This window comes from Talpa europaea (assembly GCF_964194135.1).
Source record: "Talpa europaea genome assembly, chromosome: 3".
Taxonomy (NCBI): domain Eukaryota; kingdom Metazoa; phylum Chordata; class Mammalia; order Eulipotyphla; family Talpidae; genus Talpa; species Talpa europaea.
Window position 1 is genome coordinate 79,553,491 of NC_140069.1, and position 21,583 is coordinate 79,575,073.

Here is a 21,583-nt window from a genome sequence, read left to right on the forward strand (position 1 = left end):
GAGATTCAAATTGTATGCCTGCTCTGTTCCTCATCACCATCCTAACCTGTGTATTTGTGAATTGAAGTGAGAAAAGGGTGGTGTTAGCTGGGAGGGGAGAGCTGCCTTGCTGATTCTGATTACCTGTAAATAGTTAAGTAAACACTAAGTCAAAGAAAAAGAAAAGAGAAAGACCTAGGTTGAAAGCCATTATTCATTCAGCTACTCTTCAGCCTCCAGCTCCACTCTCTACTCGAGGGTTCAGGGATTGTTCTTTCATGTATTTTGTTGGTAGTCAGCAAATATGAATCCAAGTCACAATAATTCATTTATAAACTGACTTTATATTTTCTTTTCTTCCAGTAATGACTTTACCTGACCCCATATCTCAACTTGAATTATGAATCAGCTTGTTGTAATGGAGGTGTCCTTTGGTGTTTGTCATGAAATGTAGTTTTGTCATTAACCTTTGATGCTGCCAGGACTAGTTAGTTATTTTATCTTTTGGAGTTACTTTCTTTGTCTGTAAATTGAGTGATCAATACTTAAAGTTTCTACCAACTCTAATATTATAAAATTTCATCTTAGGGATTATGATGAAAATATAATAAACTTAATGATTAATTGATAGTTTATAACATTCTAGGAAATTAACAGGAAAAAGTGGCAATAAACAATTTGGTTATATCTAGAAGTTGATGCCCTGATGGGCAAAAGTGAAACTTATTTAGAATGCTTATTAACAAATGATTATGGGGCATGTCTTGTTTTTAAATGATGATAAAATTGTTTCTTAAGAGAAAAACCATAATATTATGTCAGATATTAAGGAAATTATTGTGTATATAAAATCCAGAAAATTTATGTATTTTAGAAATGTGTCCATAGAAAACTAGTTAAGAGAATACATATGACATAGTATAATTTTAAAACTATGTCAGAAAAAATAAACTATATATTAGCAAAGATGATATCCTCATGTTTTGGGGGAAAACTCCAGAAAATCTCAATATTTGGGGTACTTTTTGATATTTCTATATTAAAACATTGGGCAAATTTCAAAGATTTAACTGATAGGCAGTGACACTTATATTGCTGATGAATGTACTTTTCTTTCTTGTTGATGCTTTTTTTTTAAATTTATTTATTTATGCGTACAAAAACTAGGGTACAGGGCCTCCCCGGTGGCGCAGCGGTTGAGTGCTGGGTTGCGAAGCTGCCCACAGCCTCTGCCGCTGGTTCGATCCCTGGCCGCCAGGTGAGGGTCCCACATGGCTCATAGACCACGCCTGCCGCCCGCTGCTCCCCTCAGCAGTGTACTTTGTCAGTCTGCCTGTTCTGTTCCCTGTTCTGGCTCTGGTGAGTTCTCTCACCCTCCCGTGCTTCTGACTGTACCCAGTGTTTGTATAAATAAATAAATAACATCTTAAAAAAAAAAAAAAAAGAACTAGGGTACAGGCCAGAGGTGTGGGGGTGAGAGAATTCACCAGAGACAGAATAGGGAACAGAAGAAGAGAATTGACTGAAATACACTGCTGAGGGGAGCAGCAGGCAAGACAGGAGAGGTCTGCTGCGCCATGTGGGTCATCTCCCTGACTGGGGATCAAATTTGTGCTGCAGTGGCTGCAGATAGCTTCATAGTGCTGCGTCTTAACCCCTTGCACCACCAGGGAGGCCCTGATGTATTTTCTATAGAATTTATAGACTTTTTACTAGCCATAATTTTTGAACCTCTGTCTTTGTCCTCTGGTATTTTTTTCAAGGCTAGTGGACATTATAGAGATAATATCAGAATAAGATCCAAGGAAGTTGTAGATTAAAGTACCAGATATATTCATTATTAGAAAGAAGCAAAATAATTACGGGGTTTTTTTGGGGAAAGATTTATTTATGCATACGAGAGCTGGGGTACAGGCCAGAGGTGTGGGGGTGGCGAGAGGATTCACTAGAGACAATGGGGAGAAGAATAGGCAGATTGACCAAAGTACACTGTGAGGGGAGCAGTGGGCAGGTCAGGAGAGGTCTGCTGCGCCATGTGGATTGCTCCCTGGCCTGCTAAAGATTGAACTCGTACTGCAGAGGCTGTGGACAGCTTTGTAGGTTGTGTCTTAACCCCTTGCGCCACCAGGGAGGCCTCAAGAATATAGTTTTGTGCAATGAAGATTATCCATATTTTTCCTGTTGCTGGAAAAATTTCATGTCCTGTTCACAGGGAGAGAAAGATTTAGACTTGATTATTTCTTTCCCATATTGATTTGTTGTTTGTAAGTGTGTTTTCTTACAGATTTTTTCTCCTGCTATTTTGTCTGTCTTTTGCATATAGGAAAATAATGTTTAATGATCTTTAGAGACAGAATTCAAAATTTCAATTCCACAAAATACTTAATTTTGTTGTTAACAGACTGTTTGCAGTATTCTTGGTGAGCATTATACTTCTGCTTTAAAATGTGAAGTAAATCTAGAAGAGAAAGAGAATTCTGATGTTCACATTTCTGAAAATCAAGAGCTAGAATTACAAGATTATAGAGATGAAGTTCAAGGTAATGAAACCTTACCATACTACTGAAGAGAACATTTAAATTTCTTAAATCAACTGATGATAAACTTATACCTTTATTTATGGTTTAATCAGTTAGCCAAGTTGTCTTGCTTTTATGATTAAAATCTTAGAGTTAACATTTGTGTTTGTAATTGTTATGTAAAGAGAATTGAGACTGGTTATGTTTTCTGTCTCTTTAACCCTATTCTCCTAATTTTTTCCTCATTATTGTTCTTTCCTTAATTTTATACCATAAATTCAAACTTTTAAAAGTTGGTGTATTTATTTAATAAGTTTATGTCAGTGGTTAATTTTTTAAAAAAGAATAAGAAGACAATTCTATTTCTTTTTTAAATATATATACATACATAATTTTTAACATCATTGTTCATTTTTGTACAATGTATACTTTCTCCTTTCAGGTGTAGTCCCTGTAAAATTCCCACCACCAATTCACCCATGAACCATCATCCTAGTCCCTTATACTCTTCCCTCACCTGTTTTGATCCCTCTGCCTCCCTCTCCTTTGCAGAATATCTCTGATTTATAGTTGTCTGCTAATTTTTTAGTTTATTGTTATTGTTATTTTTTTCCTGATCCCTTATTTAGTTCTCCTAATTCCTCCTATAAGTGAAACCATCTGATACTTTTCTTTTCCTTCTGGCTTATTTTGCTGAGCATAATCCCTTTTAGCTACATCCATGTTGCTGCAAATGGCAAGAGTATATCTTTTTTGATTGCTGAATAGTATTCCATTGTGTATATATACCACATCTCCTTGACAATTTTTCTTAATAGAAATCCTATATTAGTTTATTTTTACAAATTGCAACCTCAATTAATTTTTTGGTACTCCTTCACAAATAAAATGTTTCCAACCTCTGTCCATTTGTATAAATATTGTATAAAATGTGTACAAATTAATGAATACCGAAAGAAATAGCATATTTTAATATAAAGTTATCAAGTTATCTTTGTAGATTTTTACATTAATGAGATTAAAATTTTTGTTTGCTTAATATGTGAGGTTTACTTCTAGCAAGTGATTTTCTAAAGTTATAAATAAATGAGTGCTTATTGAGAGAAGGGTACTTTTACTCTGGGGTGAAATTATTATTATTCTTTGTTTACCATCTAGACTTCCAAGAAAATATGCAAGCTCTTCTCACTAGAGTAACAGAAGAATACAACAAACTCTTGTTACTCCAGACAAGGTTAAGTAAGGTCAGTGAAATGGAAAGTGCATTATAATGTTTATTATATTACTTGCTGTTTTCTAAACATTTTCAATAAACAAGAATTTCTAAAATATGTGAACATGAAAAAAGAGATTAGAGAAAAGTGACATGTATTTATCATATCAGTGAGTTGAAAAAATGTCAGGTCTTTTGGGGGCGGTTTTGAAATCATGATATAAAGTAAAATATATAAAAGAATCAAATCATAACTGTAAAATAGTTGTTTAATTTTATGTATAACATTTTTAAAAACAGTGGGTATGTTATATAGAAAAGTGGTGATTAATTGGTTAGAACATAGCTACTTAGTTTCATAGTGTCATATGTGTCATATTTTCAAGCAGTATTTTTTTTTTCAATTTGTGTATAGAAAACTAGTAAAGAAACTATAGATGGCATGGTATAATTTAGTAACTATGTCAGAAAAATTAACTTAAATAGCCTATTTTAGCAAAGATAAGTGTTCTGAATGCTCAGTTATAGCAGACAAAAATAGAGACAGAAATCTCTGTTCAGTTAGGTGATTTTTTTAAAATATTAATTTTTTTAATTTTTTTACATCATTGTTCTTTTTTAAACATTGTTAAACATTGCAAACATTATTCATTTTGCTTCCCCCCACCCCCTCAAGTGTAGTCCCCATAGAGTTTCCTTCACCAATGCACCCGTGCACCATCACCTCAGTCCCCTGTGCTCCTCTCTCCCTCCCTCTGATCCCTCTCCCTCCTCCTCCCCTGCAGGATGTCTCTGATTTATAATTGTCCATTTTTGCTTTGTTGTGTTTTGTACTGTTTTTTTGTTTTTTTTTTCACTGATGTCTTATTTGGTTCCCCTATATTCCTTCTATAGGTGAAACCATCTCTGATATTTTTCTTTTTCCTTCTGGCTTATTTCACTGAGCATAATTCCTTCTAGTTCCATCCACGTTGCCGCAAATGGCATGAGTTTATCTTTTTTGATTGCTGAGTAATATTGTGTATCTGTACCACATCTTCCTGATTCAGTCCTCTATTTTTGGGCATTTGGGTTGTTTCCAGCATTTACCTATGTTTTGTTAAAATGTATGGGAGATTTAAAAAATTTAACTGGTAGCCAGTGAAAGTTATATTGCCAATGAAGGGATACTTGGCTCAAATGCTTCTCCTCTTTCTCTTCCTCTCCCCCTTTATTTTCCCCTTCCTTCCCCCCCATATGCAACCTTTTTCCCTTTCTATTGGTCCTTTTAAACATAGCTTAGTTATCCTTTCATGAAATCTGTAAACCTATTCCAGTATCACAGATAACTATGTAGAGTGGCAGATGAATAGGTAAACACCATTCTTAACTTTACATTTCCTTATTTTTACTACTTACTATTTCCATTCACAGCTAAAATGTTGAACCCTATTCAGAATGATTGTACCATTTTTCTTATGAATATTCTCAGCGGACAGGAATTCTTGTTTTTTTCTGGTACCCTCATCCTGCCTCTAGGGACTCTTTTTTGATTGAGTAGAGCCAATCAAAACTAGCCAGTTAAAGAACTGGCTGTGATTTAGCCACTAAATATATACACACACACACACAGAAATATATATTTAATATATGTATAACTGCCCTATTCTCTATATATACATTACTGCCCTTATATATATAATTGCCCTTATTTTTATATACATATATATAAAACTGCCCTTATTCTGTTATTTTCAGTGCTGGATTATGTTCTCTTTCTTGCATGTTCCCATAGCTTCTTGTACAAATTTGCATTTATGTAACATTTTTCATTTTGTTATAATTATTTGTTTAAACTTCTGCCTCATGGAGAATCATGGAGTATTCTGTTTATTTTTTTTCCTTTTAGCAAAGTGTTTGTTTTCACATTTATCCTTACTAAATATTTACTAAATGAATTGAAGATATAGAAATAAATTACTATAAAATATTTGGTGATTAACTTATTACACATATACATCTGAGACTGCTGCCTAGTTTTAATATTAAGGAAATAAACTAAGATTTATCTGTTTTCTTTATTTGCCTTTTGTGTAAAGAGCAGTATACCATTTGTCAGTTACTTAGTTACATATAGATTATATCCAGAGTTGAATAACAGTTGCATTATCAAGTACTGATAATATAAAATTTGCCATGTATGCATTCAAATTATAAATATCAAGTCATAAATACTGTGTTTTATACCAAAATTCTGTGCAACACCTTTTTGGTAGAAAACTGAACTTCTGCATAGGAAAGAACATTATACTCACTAACATAATTTTCAGTGATTCTAAGGGAATAGGATTTGTCAGAAGAGCATATCAGATAAGTTGGACATAGAAAAAAATGTTTGTATTGGTGTGTCAGAGTTTTAGGTCATTTGAGAAAAACTTTTTAAATGTAAAGTTGCTTTAATATAGTTTTCAGAATACTGGATCATATGTTCATGTCACTGCTTTTCTCTCACGTTTGATAGATTCAAGGACAGCAGACAGATGATGTAAAACTGGAATTTGTAGAAGAAAACCTACCAAAAGAGGAAACAAACTTTCTCTCAACCTATTCTCAGATGACAAATTTGCAAGGCATTGGTAAGTTTTGACTTTATACCACGATGTGGTGTTTTTAAATCAAATATCCAGTAATTTGGGTTTTTTACTTTAAAATTTGAGGCAACCTGGTTACCTTGGATATTTTTCTGTAATTTCTGTCGTCTCAATTCTTCATCCTTATTATGAAGCTTGAGCCTACTCAACTTTTTGGTCCCTTTCTAGTTCTGTTATTAAAGTTGTTTTCAATTTAAAGACAAACTTGATAGATTAGGGATCTAGACTAAAAGAAATTATTTTCAATTATACTATTCATGTTTTCTTGTCTACATTAGTCAAAAGGAATTTAAGGTGAAACCTGATTTGTTATTAATAAAAATACTGTTTTTCCAAAGAATGAATGTTCTCTGCACACTCAAAAAATATTGTGGTTTTTCGTTAAGCAATTTTGTTTTGAATTGTGCATTCTTCTATTCATGTAACTTAGATATCAATCAAAAGAGCACGTTATCTTCCCTGCAAGCAATCAAAAAAATTAAAGAACTTGAAGGACAAGTTCAGGAACTAGAAGGCTCTGTATCTTCCTTGGAGCAACAATTGAAAGAAACTAAAGAAAATTATGGGGCAGAAATCCATTGTTTACAGGAAAGGCTTCAAGCTATTAGTGAATCCACAGTTCAGTCAAGGTATCCTCTTTATAATTTCATCCAATAGTATTTGTACCCTGTAACAATCATAGTATGCTTGTGTTAAAGGGAAAAAATATGATTTTAGCAAAATTGCTTGAAAGAGGTGGGATATACTATTATTAGGAAAGAAAGTAGGGCCTCCCCAGTGGCACAGCGGTTGAGTGCTGGTTTGCGAAGCTACCTGCAGCCTCTGCAGCACCAGTTCGATCCCTGGCTGCTCCCTGGCCACTGGAGAAGGGTCTCACATGGCGCCCTCTGGCTCTGGTGAATTCTCTCGCCCTCCTGCGCTTCTGACTGTACCCAGTGCTTGTATAAATAAATAAAACAAATCTTTAAAAAAAAAAGAAAGAAAGTAATACACTAATAATGTAGATATAGAGTTTTGAAAAAGAAATGAGAAAGAAATAATCCTTTATCTTTGAAATGCGGGGAAATAAATGCTGGTATAAATCAAGGACATTACTTGGAATTTTTACTTGCAACTTTATTTTATAAAGGTGTTAATTGTTAATAGTCTACTGGATTAAATCAGGCATCATGCATATATTTGTTGTTTCTTTTAGACCTGGACTTTACTACTTTGATGTGGGGATTACAGAAAGATTAAAAGATCATTCTAATTATGGCTGCACTTCCTCTAGCTGGTTGTCTAATGCTCACATTCATCCTGTCCATAATAGAATATGAATCATCCCCTCAAAATTTGCTCCTTCTACAGCCTTTTTCATTTATGGTGACTCCTCTTTCTGTTTTAATTCACTTCTGATCAGTGAAAAAATCCTGTTATGTCTACCTCTAAACTACATCTAACTGAACCACTTATTACCAATCCCTCTTCCCTGACATCATCAGGTCTCACCTGTATTAATGCAACTCTTTAATAACAAGCTACAGTATTTCAAGTACTAGTTCTTTAATTAGTGATGCCTTTCCTCTAAAGCATGAAGGAGAGTTTTCTTGACATGTAGGCTTACTTTGCTCTTCCTGCCAGCTTACCACATCTCTCAGAACTTCTGTAGTACTTAGTGGAAATATGCTGACAAAACTTTTCGATTAAAACCATTCGTTTTCTCCTGTCCCCCAAAAGAGCTTTATTGACCACCATGTGCACTCCTATCAGTAATGAAACAGTTATTTCCTGAAAATGTCATTACATATTTTAGGCACAACACATTTTGGGTAGAGTCTATATTGTTGGTTTTTTTTTTTTTTTTTTTAAATCATTTATTTATTTATTTATTTATTTTTAGGATTTATTTATTTATATAAGCACTAGGTACAGTCAGAAGCGTGGGAGGGTGAGCGGATTCACCAGAGCCAGAGCCGGAAACAGAACAGGCAGACTGACGAAATACACTGCTGAGGGGAGCAGCGGGCGGCAGGAGAGGTCTGCGTGCCAGAGTCTATATTGTTTTCCTAAAGTAGACTTGAACTAGTTTAAGACAGAGTTTAAGTAACAAATATTCAGTGGCTTCATATTAGAAAGATATCTTAGGGATATAATATGATACTGGAAAGACAATGGATTTTAGAGTCAGACAAAAAAACTACATTAGACCCGATTGATCTTTTACTGATTATATAATCTTAGGCAGTTTATTTAAATATCTCTAAATAATGAAAATAATAGCTAGCCTTAGGATTATAAGAATTAAATGAAATAGTGACTGGGAAAAGTCTTGGTTATATGCTATGAAGAAAATTATATATATGGGGCCTTCCCTGGTGGCGCAGGCAGTTGAGCGCAGTGCTATGAAGCTGTCCGCAGCCTCTGCCGCGCCAGTTCGATCCCAGCTATGCCGGCGAGGGTCCCACATGGTGAAGCAAACCTCTCCTGTCTCGCCCGCTGCTCCCCTCAGCAGTGTATTTTGTCAGTCTGCCTGTTCTGTTTTCTGCTCTGTCTCTGGTGAATCCTATCACCCTCCCACGAATCTGGCCTGTACCCCAGTTCTTGTATAAATAAATAAATAAAATCTTTAAAAATGTATTTATATGTATGTGTGTGCATATATTTTATATATATAGTATGTATGTATATATAAAATGGCCCTTTCCCTAAAGTAACAGCATTCTAATCATTGAAGTAATAATGATTCACAAAATAGCAATTTTTAAAAGTAATAGTTGGGGACTGAAATGGTGAGATGACGAAGGTGCTGAAATTAAAGTCTATTTAGTGTTGTATTTTTTATTGTATGTAACTGTACACTTCTGTTATGTTGCCTATTGGAATGATTCAGGATAACAGAAATGAAGGGATGACTATAAGATACTGGGATGGAAGGAATATTGGGAACAAAGCAGTGAAAAAAATCAAATGATCCCATATTGTTTGAATTTAGAGAATATGGAGAATGATGGTACATTTATATAAATAGAGATACAAGAAAGGTGAGAAGTAAAACCATAATTGTAAGAAGGGAGTTAAATTGTAGCCACATATTTTTTTTTTTAATTTGGGATAAACACTTTCCCATGCTGTGAAGTTACAGAGTGATGTCATTGTGGACTAAGTAGCACTTTTTGAACTTTGGGTGTCTTAATGACTGGATAAGTAACCTAGGCTATGAAATAATAATCAAGAAAGAAGCTATAGTATATGCAAAAAGCAGTGACGAAACAGACAAAATGATGAGAAAGAAGGACCAGAAAAGGGCAGAAAAGACAGATAAGAGGAACAAGTTTTTAGAATCATTTAACTTAATCATAGAGCATGAATAGGCAATTCACAGGAGAAGAATCCTTAAATGGCCTGTAGAATTTGAAAAGGACCTGTAATCACAAACCTAAAAACAAAAGGCATGTATGTTCTAACAAAGTTTTTAGATTATTGTGACTCCCTTGTTGCTGAGGTTTTGAGAACATACTTAATGATACTATTATGGGAGTAAAATAATGTAAATATTGTGATATGCCACCATATTGAAATTTTAAATATTGAACTCAAAATTATTTACAAGATTTTATTATATAGAAACATTTTCAAATATGTGCAAAGGTACATTTATGAGGGATCTTTATGTATGTTTATTTGTAATTCTGCCAAGCAGTGAACATAAGGAAACAACTTGATGTCTACCAGTAGTCTGTAAATTGTTAAAGGTATGAAATGAAACAATGATATAACATCTATCTGGCCAATTTGAGGCAGAATGAAAGTTAAAACAGAATAGGAGAAAGAAAGGAGAAAAGATGGACAAGAGGAGGAGGGTGGAATGAAGAAGGCAGCATTAATACATGTTAAAATGGAAGCGAGAAATTGTGTTAGCCAAAAACAGAAAAATATAATTTGTGTCTTTCATTCTTTTCCCTTGGTTCCTTAATAATAATCTTACCTAATTTTTGTGACCCAAGTTAAGTACTTTAAGAAAAATTTTTTTACAAGATAATGAATACTTGTAACAACATAGAATACAGTTATGACTAGATTAAAATAAAAAATATCCAGATGTGAATAACTGCCATGTGATAAAAGGCATCAGCCTTTTATTGCCACTAGTTCCACTAATGGTAGTTATTGTTACTTTTGATGTGTGTTCTTCCAGACTTTTTGTGTGTGTGTTCACGTGCACGCATGTGCACATATAAATAGTTTCTTTTTTTAAAAAGATTTATTTATGCATATAAGAGCTGGGGTATAGGGCAGAGGAGCAGGGGACATAGACAGAGTAGGGAGCAAAACAGGCAGATCTACTGAAATACGTTTCTGAGGGGAGCAGTGGGTGACACCGGAGAGGTCTGTGCCATGTGGGTTAGCTCCCTGGCCAGGGATCGAACTCATGCTTCATTGGCTTCCCAGAGCTTCATAGTGTTGAGACATAATCCCTTGCACTAATGAAAGTGAAATATTTCAAACTTTTTTTATTCAATAACTTCATAAAAACATAAAATATTAATACCAGTAAATAATTCCTTGTCATAACATTTGTACGTCTTCATAAAATGGCATAAAATTAAATGGTGATCTGTTAAAATATTGTATCACTCAATTATATTACTTTTAAGTGGAGTATTATCAAAAGTATGATTTAAGTTATAGTATCTATTACTCTTAACCTGTCATATTTGTTTCCCTTGGGACAGTACACATATTATGCTTGCTACAGATTTGGACGATTAGTGAAACACGTAATTCTAATTCTTTTACCTTTTTGAATTTGTATTTAGTTTCTCCATTGATTCAATGGTAATTACTGAATCTGACGTACAGAAAATATACCCTGGAAGTTGTCTAAAGCAGAATATTGATGGGACATTAGAGGTATTAAATCTTTAAGCTATATTTTAACACTGATTTTGTTTTTCTTACTATCATTTTTATATCTGTGGTTTAGTGATTAACTAATAGTTGCTAAGTAAGTATAATATTTATATAAAATACTTAGAAGCGCATGTAGGCATATGAAAATACACAGAAAGTTAAAATTGAGTCATTCTCTCCCCACAAATATGTTCTTGTTTAAGATTTGTCATGTTTTTATAACAGATATGGACTGTAGGAAATCAGTTTCAGCGCCCTGAGCCACAGTTTTTGTTCCCACCAAGGGAAAATGCACTAGAACATCTCTAGAATAATGTTTAGAAATCCCCAAAATCCAAGATGGGGACAATAGAGGAGGCCTCCGTCAGCACAGGTCGTATGGTAATATAAAAGCCCCTCATATTTTTATATGCCAATGTGACTACACCATGTTCTGCTTCTCAATATCATATATGTTTCCAGTTTTGTGGCTACTTTTCTCAGACTTAAAACTATAAAACCCTGCCCTGGTCTTTACTTAGCAGATTTTTAGTTCTTAAGTACTACAGAAAATAAAGATCATTGCCCTGTCTTATTCTGGATGTAGAGAGATGCTGGCCAGGTACTTGACTTTTTCACACTCATCCCATGTGAAGTATTTGTTTGGATGACATTCAGATAATTGATAAATACTTATCATTAAATGAAAAGTAAACTGAGAACATGTTTACTTTTTAAAAACCCATTTATGCTATTTTATAAACATTTTTATTTGTGGGAAATTCAATACTTTCAATACGTACCACAGAGTGATTTGCTTCTAATTTCATAAGCAGATTGCCTCTGTTAACATTTTACTTAAATATACACATATATTATTAATTATATTTAAGATATAACCTTAAATGTATAAATATATTTCTCACTTTACATCTGTTAAATTCATAGTAAGTTAATTATTTAATAGGATTATATACTAGGTTTATTTACTAGAATTAATATACTAGCTGAAATTTATTTAACTCAAAATCTTTCTAAGTGATCTTTTCATATTTGAGAGAAGCTTAAAAATAAGAGGTATATAATTAACAAATAATTATGTCATATTTTGCTTTTTCATTTAGCTTTCTGGTGAATTTGGAATGAAACAGGAAACAAGTGTGCTTAAGTTGCTGGAAAAACAGTACCAAGAACGATTAGAAGAAGAAGTAGCTAAGGTAAGTTTATTGTTTGCCTGAAAGGTAATTGTGGTTTGTATTCCCTCTGAACCTGGAGCACACATAGATTTTAGTAATAGTAATGCCCTTTTTTGTTAAACATTCACACACAACTCATCTTTAAATTGTCATATACTGGTATCAACCACAGTTGCCTTTATTTATTTATTTATTTTTTTTAAGATTTATTTTTATTTATTTATGCAAGCACTGGGTACAGTCAGAAGCGCGGGAGGGTGAGAGAATTCACCAGAACCAGATGGGGGGAGCAGAGCAGGCAGAAGAACCAAAGTACACTGCTGAGGGGAGCAGCGGGTGGCAGGAGAGGTCTGCGCGCCATGTGGGACCCTCCTCCGGTGGCTGGGGAACAGCCGGGGATCGAACCGGCACTGCAGAGGCTTCGGGCAGCTTCACAATCCAGCGCTCAACCGCTGCGCCACTGGGGAGGCCCCACAATTGCCTTTAAGTGGAATGTTTTGTGAAGTATTCTTTGAGAGTAATGTTCTTCTCTTGATGTAGAATAGTAGTTAATTGGAAACTTTAAGCATGCTGAAACGTGTCTATAAATTTGTTACCCTTGTGAGTTTATACCTTTGAAGGAGTTTGGGCTTCCCTAAAGTTAGGAGGTAAGACAGAAGCTCAGAAAGGACATGTTTGGGCTTTTCTATATTTAATCTACTTCCTAGCAGAGTAGTTGATGTTAGCCAGTGACTATAGATACTAAGGTAAAATTACCATTGCGCTTTAGCTTCTGGCTCAGTGAAGTTTATCAGTGTGAGTTTTGCTCATCTCACATTTCTTTTGTCTTCATATTTTCTTCTAAAAAGCATATTCCTAACTAGGTTCTTTTGTTAGAACAGTTGAATTCAGTTTGTCTATTTGTTTCATTTTTGTTTTTTAAATATTTCTTTTTGTATATATTTATCACATCATCATTCTTCATATTTGCACAATATACGGTTTCCCCGTGAAATTCCCACCACCATTTCACCTGTACACCATCGCCATAGTCCCGTGTGCTCTTCCCACCCCATCCCAATCCTTCTCCCTCCTCCTACCCACAGAATGTCTCTGATCTATATATAGTTGCCTGTTGATTTTGATTTTTACTTTAATATTTCAACAATATGAGTGTATTGACTCCAGTAAAGTATATACATTTTATAGAGCATATGGACTGAAATGTGTAAGGAATTAGTTTAAACATAAATTAGATGAGAAGACCAGTGGGAAATATATCTCCATAAAGACTTACTTACTTTTATAGCTGAATTGAATATTTAGTTCCTGGACATCAAAGTGAAAAGTCAAGCCCTATCACTTTTCAATAGCTCACATTATCTAGTTCTGCAGAGAAGTGTAGGCTTTCACTGCACTTCATTTTTGCGTAGATTTTTAAAATGGGGTTTTCAAGCAGGCCATCATAGCATAGCAATTAAGGTGTGAAGCTTGGTGAAGGATATTCCATGCCTTAATTCTTGTTTTTTTCATTTGCTTGATTTTTAATCTTAGGAATTTAACTTAGTTTTTGAGTCTCAGTTCTGTATATGTTAAAAGGGGGTAATAAAAGGAATAATAGTAATTCTTTTAAGGATTCAGTGAGCTTAATCCATTTAATGTACCTAGCAGATCAGCTGATATATAGTAAAGTTTTGTAAATGATGTTTTTAAAGTAGTCTTATCACTAGATATTGGTGTGATCTAAATAAGTTTTGTAAAGCTTTTATCTGATTTATCAAAACAAATAGTAGAGCACCATAGTGCAGGTCAGTGAAAAGTTCCAAAGACAACCAAGATACTATGCTCGAATATGAAACATTTGATGGCCCAGCTTGACTTGGATAATTGCTGATATTAGTCACCAGTACTGATGAGATTTTGCTCTACCCTTCAGATAGGTTGTTGAAAAAAAGTTAAGAACTGTGGTTTTAAAATGTTAAGATATACCCCTTGTATCCCAAGGTTTTTTTAGGACCTTTATCATAAATGACTGTTGGACTTCATTGAATACTTTCTCAGCATCTGTTGATATCATATGGTTTTTTTTTTTTTTAATGAGGTGAATTACATTAATTGATTTTAAAATGTTGAGCATCCTTGTGTCCCTTGATAAATCCCACTTGGTCGTGGTGTATAATCCTTTTGATTCATTGTTGGATTCAGTTTAAGATTTTATTGCAGGTTTTTGCATCTGTATTATTAGGGAGATTGGTCTGTAGTTTTCTTTTTTTGTGTTGTCTTTGTTTCGTTTTGGTATTACTGTAGTGTTGGCCTCAAAATATATTTGGTAATGTTCCTTTCTTAATTTTTTTTTAAAGATTTATTTTATTTATACAAGAACAGGGGTACAGGCCAGATGCGCGGGAAGGTGAGAGGATTCACCAGAGACAAAGCAGGGAACAGAACAGGCAGACTGACGAAATACGCTGCTGAGGGGAGCAGCGGGCGAGACAGGAGAGGTCTGCTCTCCATGTGGGTTCCTCCGAGGCTGGCAGGACTCGAACCCGTACTGCAGAGGCTGCAGACAGCTTCACAGAGCTGCACTCAACTGCCTGTGCCACCAGGGAGGCCCCCTTTCTCAATTTTTTGAAGGTAGAACTCATTTGTGAGACCGCCTGGTCCTGGGTTTTTAGTTTTAGGGGAGGGTTTTGATTACTGTTTCAGTTTCACTGCTTGTAATTGATTTGCTTACATTTTCTGTTTCTTTTTTGTTCAGTTTCAAGTGATTGTATAGTTCTAAGAATTTGTCCATTTCATCTAGATTGTTGCGCTTTTTTGGATACAAATGTTCATAGTAGTCTGGATTTCTGCTGTTGTAATTTCTCCTCTTTCATTTCTAATCTTACTTACTCAGGTTTTCTCACTTTTTTCCCTTTGTGAGCCTTGCTAGAGGTTTGTCTTTTATTTATTTTTTGGAAGAACCAGCTTTCAGTTTCATTATCTTTTGGATTTTCTTTTTTATTTCTATTTCATTTATTTCTGCTTTAATTTTTATTGTTACCTTTCTTCTACTGGCTTTTGATTTTTTTGTTGTTCTTTTTCTAGTCCTCAAGGTGGGCAATTTGGTTGTTTATTGCTTCTTGATATGGGCAGTATTGCCATATACTTTTAATACTGTTTGCTAAGTCCCATATGTCCTGGAAAGTTGTCCTCATTGTCATTCATCTCAAGATATTTTTTAATTTCTTCTTTGATTTTCTCATTAACTGAGTGGTTTTTCAGTGCCATGTTGTTCAGTCTCCATGCAATGGGGGTGCTCCCTGCTTTCTTTTCATGGTTAAAAGCACAGGGTATATAGAAGAAGCCCAAGAAGGATAGTGAGTCACAGGGTAGATCGCGTTAGGTTCAATCTGTGATTTGGGTACATACTACTAGAAGTAGACATTCATTTACATTTCAATTCCAGATAGTGTTCCAAATATCAAGAGTATAGCAGAGAAAAAAAGATTAAAATCTTTGCTTCCACAGATAGACAAAAAAAGGATATCATTAGACTAGGAAATTCATGGGGAGTAGGATGGTGTTATTTTATAGATTATCAAAGTGGGCCTCATTTTTAAAAAATGACAGTAGAGGAGAATCATGAAGGAAATGAGAGCATATGATGAAGATATCAGGGTGAACACATTTTAAGAATATGAGATTTAAGGAAATGAGAAAAGCCAATAATTACTCCAATAGATTTCCCGGAGAGGTGGCCATGAGACCTGGCAAAATTGTGACGACATATACTTGCCTAACTAGTAGCTCTGCTGAATTGGGAGGACAGTTGATTCAGTTCTATCACCCCATATTCACGGAACCAATTTGGTGAAATATTGTGAAGTTCTGGTATGACATTATCTCCTCAGCAGTTAATAACTAGACACAGAAAGAAAGCATATAGAGAAAAGGGAGGAAAGACTTGCCCTCAGGGCAAACTGTTATCCCAATTATTTGACCTAAGCAACGGGAAGGCATGGAATGCTATTTACTTACATGTTTTTAGTCAGATGGAAAGGACTGCAAAAGAGTAGTTTTTGGAGAGGAGTGGTATTCTTAAGAATTCATCTCTGGCCTCACAAAATGAAAAACATTTATTAAATGTGTGTATGTTGAGGAAGTGGTTGGTTATATCAATCTAGAATTTGGGGATAAAACTCGATATGGAAATTAGGCAATATATAGGACAAAAGTTTTCAAACTGAATTGTAACTCATTTTTAAGTTATAAGAATAATTTATTGCTTTGAGACTAGAATTTCTACATTAATAGAAAGGTTAAACTATATAAAGTTTATTTATTGTTGTATATGTCCATTTACCGTGGTTGTAGTGAAAAAACATTGAAAAACATTAATATAGTTGATTCTGTTAGCTCTTTGTTCTAGTTTCTAAAAAGTCTTTTTTCTAATGTATGTATTTAAAGTTCTAAGTTTACTTTTAAGTCCTATTTTAAACTGTAGTCTATAAATTTCCATTTAATCCAGATATTTTATTTCAACAACTTTGGAGTTTTTAGATACTCTCATGTTAATCATTTAATAAATAATTTTAGCTTCTTTGTTGTCAGATAACAACTTGTATGATTTCAGTTCATTTAAATGTGTTGCCCTAAATATTTATGCAATGTATACAGTGTATACAGATGAATTATATGAAATTTTTGTATATAGAAAGTATATGCTTTTGTATATAGAAAGGTATTTCTTTAAAAGATGTTTGCTATAGTTAAAATATAAAAGTAGAATATAATGTTAGAATGTGGCCACATTTTTGTAAGAAAAACACGTCTGAGTCTGTTCTTATCCATATCTACATGTAAAGAAAAGAAAGATTTGTTCAAGTATTCACTAAAGTGTTAATAGTAACTTTTCTTGGAAGAAAGAAATCTAAGAGTTTTTATTCTTTCTCATTCCTGTATTGATTGTTTTTTGTTGTTTTAAGAAGAAACTAAAAATTTAGACATACAGGTGGTAAAATAATACTTGTAGATTCATTGTAAATTAGAGACTCTTTATCTTCTTGTTTTATTGATTATAGGATTTCTTTTAGTTTAAAACCATGCAGCCATTCTTTTTTCTAATTCTTTGAATTTTGAGTGGTAAATTGTTTTTAAATTTCTCCTGATCCAACCCTTTTTGTTTGTTTTTAAGGTCATTGTGTCAATGAGTATAGCATTTGCTCAACAAGCTGAGCTATCTAGAATATCTGAGGGAAAAGAAGATATTACATCATCAATACAAGCACATGCACTCTGTCAGCAAGAGCAACATTTTTTAAACGAATTATCACAGGGCCAAGTTGTTTTTCAGACTTCTAAGGCGAGAGATATGAAATTTAAAGAAGAATTTAAACCACTTAGTAAAGAATTAGGAGAAGATGGAAATGAAGTTTTGTTGTCAAATAATGATAATCTTGATGATACACTAGGATCAAAGAAGCATGAATTGGCTATTTCAGAGGAAATGTTCTCCAAAGAGAAAATATTTACAGCCAAAGAGTCTGTAAGTATGACTCCTTGAATATAAAATCTTACAGAATTGACTTCTCTATTGATATGTTAGTAGTAATGTTACTTAGTGGAGAAGGAATGTATCAAGTCTAATTTAGACTTAAGAGTCACATTATGAATGTTTTGCTTCCTGTAAGGCATATGAATACATGACTTAATAAACAATTCTAGATCATAATATTTTTGTATATCTTAAGCACATTGTGCATAGTAAAGTCTCATATGTTATACCTACATTGATTTTGTTTCAATCCGTTCAGGATAATTATACTACAGTTTAGTGATATGTATGAGAAATTTAATGATGTAGTTATCTAATTAAGAAGACAATTTAAAGTATTCTTTCTCTAGTCGGTGGTGCCTTTAACAGAAAATAATAAATCCTGTTTCAGAATTACCTAAATTTAGTTTTTTATTAATGTTCAGAAAAGGTTATATCTTGTTTATAGCCATATTCAAATAAAATTGTGAACTCCTTATGAAGTACAAGACTTCTGAGGTATTCATGAAAACCTTTAATTTACCAGTAACTGTTCAGGCCGAATGATTATTTGAAATAATAGCTCTTTAAGGAGAATTTATATACTCAATAAAAAAATTGATATATTAAGAATATGAACAAGTAGAACATAAAACCTTTATTTTCAAATAAAATGTATTGAAGATTATTTCATATCAAGCATTTCTCCGTAGTACTGTGATGACCAGTGCATAATAGAAATTAGAAAGGTAAAGCTTCTCATGTTTTATAAATTTAATTTTAAAATATAGATATTCCATTTGATATTACAGCTGATATTTTCCCCATAAAATAGGAAAAGGAATATGGAGTTATGACTTCATTAAGAGTAGAAGGAATCTTGAGTATCTTTATTTTTCTTCTTTCAAATTTAGATAACATCTAAACTGATAATTATTTTGCTTTTGGAGAATAATGTGTGATAGTAAACCAGCTTCACATTGATTTGCAATTATAATTAAAACAGATGCCTTTTAAAAATTAGTTTAATAGTGGGAATATAATATCTGTGCTTCATGGGATTAATAGAATTACTTTGATATTTATTTAAAATACTGATGCTGACAGCTTTCTACAAAATGTGTTGTGGTTGAGGGGTTTTTGTTTTTTTCACTTTTCTAGATCTGTGATGAAATTTTGGAATCAAACATGGATGCTTCTAGACAACTAATGTTAAATGAAGAGCAGTTGGAAGACATGAGACAGGAACTTGTACGACAATATCAAGAACATCAACAGGCAACAGAATTGTTAAGGCAGGCACACATGCGCCAAATGGAGAGACAGCGAGAAGACCAAGAACAACTACAAGAAGAGATTAAGAGACTGAATAGACAATTAGCCCAGGTATAAGACTTACACATTCTCCTTTCTCCCCAATTAAAATAGCCATATTCTTTGTATAACCTTTTATAAAGTCAAATATTGCCAAGATATGAATAGATATAAGTATTTAACATCTGGAGTAGACTCTACCAGCACAACAGCCTTAGATATTATTAGGGACACCTAAATCAACCTTAGAGTGCATTTTCGCTCTGTCACTTTATTAAGTACCTTTATGGGCACTGGAAAAGTGTCTGTAAAGTTTCTATTTTAAGTCATTCTATTGACCACAGTTGGCAAAGTCACCTTCACAATTTTGAAAATTAATTATGCTGATATACAGTTTTCTTATATTCATTTATAGATATATGACTCTACCAATTAGCATCTACAAGGTTTCCTTTATCTACCTTTAATCTATCTTTTAATCAAGATTGGGAATCTAAAATAGTATGTTTCTGGAATTTTCTCCAGAGAAACATCTCTTCTCGATTTGAGAAATCAAATTTACTTAACATTCTTATCACTTTCCTGACTAAATTTACATATCCTTATTATTTATTTGGGTGCTGGAGTCTTATCAATTGCTATACATAATATACTTACAAAATCACTGCAGAAAAGCAATAAACATTTATCTAAAAGTTCTTTTGAAAACAGATTTATTTAATTCAGTTTGAAAATTTAAAAGGAGATGTAAGAACCAGAACTCTTGAAATACGTTTTGTTTTTCAAATATTGAATAATAGGAAATTTGAGATTTTGAAAATAAAGTATATCATTTGGAAAATTAATTTTGCTTTTCTTCATTGAATTTTGTGAATTTAGACTTCTGAATTTTCAATGCAAAATCAGTGTATCAGTATGCTGTTAATTGACCTGTACAGATTCCTGAACATTTAAGCTTAACTAGCTTATTTTAAGTTTAAAATTTTGCATTGAACTTTATATATACTTTTAACCCCTAATCACGGTATTGGATCATAGGTAGAACCAGGACCTGCTGGTTCCAAGGGGGTTAAAAGAAATCTGCTTAGTATTTCTGCTTTTTCTTTCTATCGCAAACAATATTCTCTCATGACCTTTTTTCTTATTTAGAGATCCTCAATAGATAATGAAAACCTGGTTACAGAGAGAGAGAGGGTGCTTTTAGAGGAACTGGATGCATTAAAGCAGCTGTCTCTAGCTGGAAGAGAGAAGCTGTGTTGTGAGCTGCGCAACAGCAGTACGCAAACACAGGTAGTATGGACTTTGGCCCATCTAGAAGTAATGGCTCAACAATGCAGTAGGATCTGTTTGTCTTTGTTGTTGGTGTGAAGTGTATTTTTTATAGGTTTTGAGCTTAATGTATTTGTGATTGCATACATGTAAGGTAGGTGGAGTCAAGATACCTTATACATTTCACTTATGGTAATTTGAATTAGACATTGCTATAGCAGCAACTGTTGTTTCACCAAGGAGCAACCTAACATTTTCTTGTCACTCTATAGCATGCATTAGCTTGAACTCATTAAAATTGTTTTCATCTGTGCACTCTTTTGATAATGCTAATCTCTTAATAAAATAGTTAAATAGATTTTTCAAACGGTATTTTGTATCCGAAGTTTCATTTGTGCTTTGTAATAATAGAATGATATGCTATTTCCAAGATGACAGGTTTTCTTTCTGTTTTGTCCTATCTACCTTTGCACAAACTTAAACAGAATGAAAATGAAAACCAAGGGGAAGTTGAAGAGCAAACCCTTAAAGAAAAGGAATTGAATAGACAACCTGAAGATGTCCCTCCTGATACTCTGTCCAGTGAAAGGTACACAAGAATGTGTATTTTTTCCAGTGAAAAATGAATTTAAAATACTTGTTTTAATGTTATAGTTTTTATTTGTCCTTATTTTTCAACTAATACTGTTATTTGTTCACTATACTATGTATATAAAGAATTATCAATTTTCCATCATTAAATAGACAAGCATTTTTAAAAATCTTGTTTATAAAATAATTTTGGATTTGATATTGATCATATATTTAACTCAGTAAGTGAAAAGGCATTATTTGGTTATTGAAAATTCCTTGATAAATTTTATTCTGCTCATGTGCAATTTAAGTGTGATCGTCCATATCTAGCTCTTTTCCTTTATTGCTTAACAGATGAGAACTTTTAATCCACATTCCAGTTTTGCTGAGGAATAAATTAGTGATCTGATGTTAACAAAACTTCCTCTTACTCTGATATTGTAGGAGGTAATATAAAAATGTAAAGCTTTAAGAAAACAGTTACCCCACATTAATACTAAAGACTTTAAGCACATATTTTAATA

The 21,583-nt window shown here is 33.3% G+C and overlaps 1 protein-coding gene across 2 annotated transcripts in view; it reads left to right on the forward strand.

Moving 5' to 3' along the window:
* AKAP9 (A-kinase anchoring protein 9) overlaps positions 1–21,583 on the forward strand; it is a gene marked incomplete at both ends in the record, with an annotated part of 150,113 nt that overhangs the window by 51,452 nt on the left and 77,078 nt on the right. For both annotated transcript variants that reach the window (XM_084230039.1, XM_084230040.1), the window contains 10 exons: positions 2,381–2,519; positions 3,657–3,742; positions 6,212–6,326; positions 6,772–6,970; positions 11,141–11,234; positions 12,338–12,430; positions 17,565–17,915; positions 19,065–19,289; positions 20,367–20,507; positions 20,972–21,075. In XM_084230039.1, the coding sequence (XP_084086165.1) occupies positions 2,381–2,519; positions 3,657–3,742; positions 6,212–6,326; positions 6,772–6,970; positions 11,141–11,234; positions 12,338–12,430; positions 17,565–17,915; positions 19,065–19,289; positions 20,367–20,507; positions 20,972–21,075 (1,547 nt within the window). The remainder of the gene's footprint in view (positions 1–2,380; positions 2,520–3,656; positions 3,743–6,211; positions 6,327–6,771; positions 6,971–11,140; positions 11,235–12,337; positions 12,431–17,564; positions 17,916–19,064; positions 19,290–20,366; positions 20,508–20,971; positions 21,076–21,583) is intronic.